The sequence below is a fragment of the Marmota flaviventris genome, chromosome 6, assembly GCF_047511675.1.
Source record: "Marmota flaviventris isolate mMarFla1 chromosome 6, mMarFla1.hap1, whole genome shotgun sequence".
NCBI classification, from domain to species: Eukaryota; Metazoa; Chordata; class Mammalia; order Rodentia; family Sciuridae; genus Marmota; species Marmota flaviventris.
In genome coordinates this window covers 26,435,944-26,441,943 of record NC_092503.1, presented here as the reverse complement: position 1 = coordinate 26,441,943, position 6,000 = coordinate 26,435,944, and the positions used below count along the sequence as shown (strand labels likewise).

Here is a 6,000-nt window from a genome sequence, read left to right as displayed (position 1 = left end):
ATGGTCTCTTAAATTGTCCCTAGATCAAAAGCTTCTCTGGACTTCCTCTAGCAAAGCTCAAAAGCAGACTTTGAAAGGATCAATTTAATTACAAGAAATTTAGCAGTCCATCAGAATAAAGCCCAATAGTATTTAAAGGAATAAAACAAAATCTATCAACAAACAATATAATATTCAAAATACCCAACATCCATTTAAAAAATCAGTAAAATCAGAATAACAGAAAAATATGATTCATAATTAGAAGTGAACCTAGAAGTGACAGATGTAAAGGAATTACCAGGTTGGATCATGTGATATGGGTAGTCCCTATGGTGCTAAGGTGTCACTGGTGGAAAAAAAAATGAGTGTGGAATATATGACAAGACCCAATGGGAGAATCACAGTGCAGATTCCTGGGTTCCAGAAACAAGGGTGTGCTAACCACAGGAGAGAACTGAGTGGTCACAAAGATGAAAACGTGAGATACCAAATGATGCTGGTGTCCGTGCTACCCATCTTATCTAAGTCCTATCAGAACCACCAACTTATAAAGTTAATAGGACTAGCTTCAGTCCATCATAAGGCAGAAAACCATACAGGAATGGTCACAAGCAGGGCCAGAGGACATCTGCAAGACATTGGAGCAGGTAGCCCAACCACCATGTCCCCATGGTTGCATCTGTATCCCTCCCTTCCTGTGGTTATTTGGAGGGCCCGTATGGTTCACCAAAAGAAAAAGCTTGGCTTGGTTTATCCATGAATTAGCTTACTGTGTTGTTGCAAGCTGAAAGGGACCCTCTTTCAAGAGTGACATTGAAAGACAACTGCAAAACAAAACAAAAACTTTTGCAATCTTTCTTCAAAAGGCCAGAATACTTGGTGGTGCACGTGGTCATTCGATCTGGGGAAGGAGAGAGAATACATATGGATTCACTCTATTGGCATGGATGCAGAATCTGTAGCTATGGAGGGCCAACTGTATACTCTCATTCCCACATGAGAAATAACAGATTCCAATCAAGATTCTGCAGAAATAGCAGGGCAGAAATTAGACCAAAGTTGAAACTGTTAACAACTGACAGATTGAATGCCCATTTATTTCCAACTCACAGAAAAAATAAAGTGGAAGTAATTTAGTTCTGGGGCTTCTATTGACTACCTCATCTAAGCAGGGCTTTCTAGTTTACCCTCATGCTTCTGAGTACGATTCAGTTCACTAACATAAGCCCCACAGAAGAATAAAGTAGCAAAACATCCTGAGGACACAGGATGTTTCAAGGATGAGTCTAGATTCTTGTTTACCTATATATCCTCCACGCCAGTAAGATGCTCTCTTTTCTCTGCACATGTTGCATCATATTCAAACGACCAGTCAATTCATTATTCATATTTTATTCAAAAGTCCATGGGACATTGAGTTGCTTTTCCATTTACCCTTTTGGTTGGCACCATTCAGTTCTGCAAATTTCTATTTCCTTTTTGTTGAGTCCCCATCTTCCACAGCCAGCTTCTGGTCTTCACTGACATTCTGTGGGTACCCAGGAAAGACCTCAACCTTTCTATAAAAGATGCCCTATCTCTTTATTCAAAAAATACACATATAAACAAAAAGGAGTAAGTTTCAAATATTGACTTCACAATGATTTTTATTCAAAACAAATTCAAAACCTAATATGTATCTTGTAAAATGGGGATTTTAAGTGGTTTTTTAATTAGTTTTGATGTTGCTTACTTTGCCTTCAAATAAATGATTTATATATTAAGCTCAAGATTTTTTTGTCCATGTACATTCTAATCCTTTTCAGGGAGCTATGGGAAGACTTCATATTCAAAAGTCAACACTTCTTTTCTAAAATTTACAAGAAAAGATCCATGTGCCCCATGTAGTAGACAATTACCCAAAAGGATAAAAATCCCTTTTACTCAGGCCCAAATGCCATATCTGGTTGTGTGAAAGGAAGGTGTTAATTCCTCAGAGAAGAAAAGGAGCCTTTAATTCATTAGGTTTGTTTTTGCCCCAAAGACATGTGTAAGATGGGTATCAAAGGTTTTATTTTGTAAACCTTAGAATGATTTGATGTGTGCAGTCCAACTTTTAGATGTGAGATTTTCATACCATAAAAGAAAAAAGAAAAAGAAATTGACAGTTGCACTGGATTTAGAACAAAAATCTCAGTATTGTCGTCCTATATAAGAAGGCAAAACTGTTGTATGTTGCATTTTAAGTATGTGGAAGTCAGGAGGGAAGGAGAGTCGCAAGAACATTACATTAAAATAAATACTTCACACACCTTTCTCCCATATCTAAAAGTGTTGAAATTCTAATTGGAGAAAATTAGAAGGTAGTTAGCAACTCAATTATTTATAAACAAATATAAAAACACACAAACCAAATGATGCAAAAAATCTTTTTAATCTAAAAACTCATTTCCCAGGGCTAATTAATAGCCAAACCCTACCAATTTTTATCAATTTATTTGACTAACAAGAGCTATCCAGCATTTTCTTCAAAGTAAGATAATATATAATAAATTTTGGTAAATTTTTCTAAATTAGGACATAATGCTGCAGGCATTCAAGGAAAAAAAAATAGCAATATTTTTTTCTTTGGTGTAACCAAAAGGATATATCCAAAAGTTAGCAAATGTTGACATTTCAAGTGATAGAAATGGCCAAATGGAAGTTTAAACTCTGGTTACAAAACTCTTGTAAAAGGAACAGCTTCACCCACAGTTCTGTAGTGCAAGTTTTCAACTTTAATTCTGAAAAATAACTTTATTTAATAAGCAGGAAATAGATTCCATCAGTGTATCACTTACTCCTCTCCTCTGCCCTCACTTCTCCTCTCTCCCTCCCTCTAAGTCTCCACTATCACTTCAGTTCTCCAAGAAGGACTCAGCTGCTACTCAAGGAGGGAATTCACTTAAAAACTGCCCACGCTTCTAAACCTCAGGCTCTAAAAGTTGTGTGTATGTGGCTGCACAGCAGCGGGCACCAAGTTTCAGCATTGCCACTTTCCATGTTTTTGCCATTTTTACAAAAAAGAAACAAAGCCTTCTTCCCCCCCCAGAGAAAAGTACCTGAACCAGTTAGTTGCTTAGCCTTTACCAGCTCCTGGCTAGCCCTGCCTCCCCTTGGTGAGCATAAATATCCATGTGTTCTGCATTAAGAACCAACCAACTACCACCTCTTTCTTAGAAGTAATGACTTCTCCCTTCCTAGGGAACTCACTCATTTCCATAAGCATAATGCTTTGAAAGCAGTCACCACCTAGTCCAGAAGACTCCATTACTCTACCTATTAACTCTGACTTACTTTCTATTTCTGTACAGTATTGTGTGTGAGTGTGTATTTGTTAAAAAGTGTTCAAAATGCACACACACACACACCCAGCATTTTTTGGGGGGAAAAAAATCAAATCTTCCCCAGGAAGCACTTTCAGAAGTTTAAGCTTCTACTTGCTTTGAAGCCACAACAGCAAGTGGCCAGTGAATCCTAAGGGACCCGCAGCTTTGGGGCCCACAGCACCCACTCTGAGTGGGAAGCAGTAAGCCAGGGAAGGGCCCCTCAGGCTCCCTAGAGCGGTGCATGGCTCTCTCCCCCATCACCCGGGAGCGGCCCAATCTGGTCCTAACTCTCCTCCCTCCCAGTGCCCCCACATTGCTCTGGGGGATCCCTGTCCTCTGTCCTGGCTACCCCGTTGGTGCGCCCGGGAGCCCGTGGTTGCATGGAGGTGACAGGCCCCTCGTCGCACAGCAGGCTGCCCTCGTCCATCTCTTCGCCGGCCAGTCTGTCCAGGGAACATGCCTTCGTGCTGTCCAGAGCCTGGTGAGCCCTGTTGTCCGCAGGCTCCACGGGCTCCCCTTCACCCTCAGAGATGACGGTCATGGGGCTGCTCTGGATGCGGTTCCGCACCCCGTACCTGCTGCTGGCCGCAGAGGGGGGCGTGCGGCTGCGGCCGTACCTGGGCCCGGAAAAGGACAGACTCCGCGGCATCAAGCCTTCGTTCTTGGCCCACTCCTCCTGGGCCCTTCTGTTCTTGCTGGGGGAGCAGCTTGATGGGCTCTCGGGGGTGTCTGGCGCAGGCTCGGACCTGGACCTCTGGAACCGCGGGTCTGTGTTCTTGAGCATCTCTGCCGCCGACATGCGGGCGCTGGTGTCGGAGCGACTTCCCTTTTTCAGCAGCAGAGCTTTGAAGTTGTCGCTGCTGGTGCTGCTCTTCCGCACGCTTCTCTGAATCGACCCCACTTGCTTCGGAGAGGCCAGGCTGGGGGTAGCGCCCGTGGGTGTCACTGGCGGGGAGGGAGAATGGTTTCGGGAGTGATCGTCCTCCGAATCTTTACGGCCAAGGACTTTCCTTTTGGATCTGAGATAACATTGAGATAAAGGTCATTTCTCAGTACTCTCTGCCACAGTCACCCTGACGCTCTAAGCACACCTTCAGTTACTTAAGATTTGCTTTAAAAAAAAAAAAAAAAGTATTTTAACTATGGGAAATTTCAACACCCTGGGGTGGGGGGGAAGTTTGCTGCATTCCTATGAGAATTATTATTATTCCTATGAGAATTATTCCATAATGGCCCATGATGATCATCAACTGTGGCCACTCTCCACTCTCGTGGGAAACAGAACTCAGGTATCCAATTACCTAACACGCATAGGTCCATTTCCAATTTTCAGTAATTGCCATTTTTCAGCCAACGCCCCTAGACTGGGCTGATCCCAAGTGAACTTCTGCTTACCCTGCTCTCTACTCCTGCTTGTCTTGGTGGGTGCTTGTGCCTGAACAGGCCTAACAGATGAGTGGTCCCCATAATATCCTCTAAACTAAGACATGACCCACATTTTAGAACAACTCTAGGGGGTAAAAAAATGATACTTTCTGTCATTCTAGAGTTTGACATAAAATTCATTTCCCTCTGCTCTTACAGGATTGTGTGTCAACCTCTAGAAATCTAGTTTTCCAGAAAACAAAAAAGCCAACTGTGCCACAGACTTTCATGACTTTAGAAAACCTCACACTGATCAGATAGAAAATAAGAGGGATGGGGCAATGTGTGCAAGAGGAGAGGCTGATCAAAGGAAGTATAAGGTTTTCTGTGTGAAGGTCTTGCTTTGGGTCTCTAAAAATCTTCCATTCAATGTGCACAGTAGTGCTGGGAAACAGAATGCGGCAGATGGGCCAAGTGCCCCTTGATGGTTCTTCATAGATAGTTACTCAGTGTGTGACGTCTCTTCAGCTAACTGTGGGTAAACTTGCTATAAGGAATCTTGACACAGTTAATAAAATAAAGACATGGGTATTTATTTTCTCCTGCTACTAAATTCTAGCTCAGGTAGCAGGTAAAGTTTGAGAATATGGTAATGGCACACATAGATTAAGAGGTGAATCAAAAAACTACCAATCTTCTAGCTTGTAAGCTGGGGCAAGATACCCATTCCTGCTGCACCTCAGTCCCTGTACTTAGGGGATGTTTGCTGGATGAGATGAGGTAAAGAACCTCTGGGGTCACACAGCCAAGGTTAAATCCCACCTCTAAAGATTTTCTTGTTGTGTGACCTTGGTCAAGTTAGATTTTCTATTTTGTTATCTATCTGAAAAGAGGAAATAATAGTGTATAGCTCATTTTTCCTTAATAAAGATCAATGCTATAATAGCCATCAGTGAGAGATGTGCTTAACAAAGCTTTGAGTGCCATATAGGAAAATGAGTTCTTCTTTCCTGCCATCAGTCCAGCTTTATTTTTTATATGGCCTATGTAGTAAGGCAGAGGGAAGGTTGGGCCCCTGTTGGCTACTTAGGACACTTTGGTGTTCCAAGGGTTGTCTCCCACTTTGGGCTGAAAAGAAGCTACCAAAATGGAGGACAGGAAGTGATAAAGACCCAAGACAAGGGTATGAGGGTGGCCAGAACTGATAGAACACGAGTGCCTATGGTACCTTGGTTCAATGGTCCTGCTCAGCAATCAACAAGAATAGTGGCCTGGTCTAAGTGAATGACCCATGACAGCACAGAAA

General features: G+C 42.5%; 1 protein-coding gene across 3 annotated transcripts in view; it reads right to left on the bottom strand.

The window, feature by feature from the left end:
• Positions 1-2,376: 2,376 nt before the first annotated feature.
• Nhsl1 (NHS like 1) overlaps positions 2,377-6,000 on the bottom strand; it is a 245,953-nt gene continuing 242,329 nt past the window's right edge. For all 3 annotated transcript variants that reach the window (XM_071612992.1, XM_027938508.2, XM_071612993.1), the window contains exon 7: positions 2,377-4,348. In XM_071612992.1, coding sequence (XP_071469093.1) covers positions 3,613-4,348 — 736 coding nt within the window. In that variant the 3' untranslated portion in view covers positions 2,377-3,612. The remainder of the gene's footprint in view (positions 4,349-6,000) is intronic.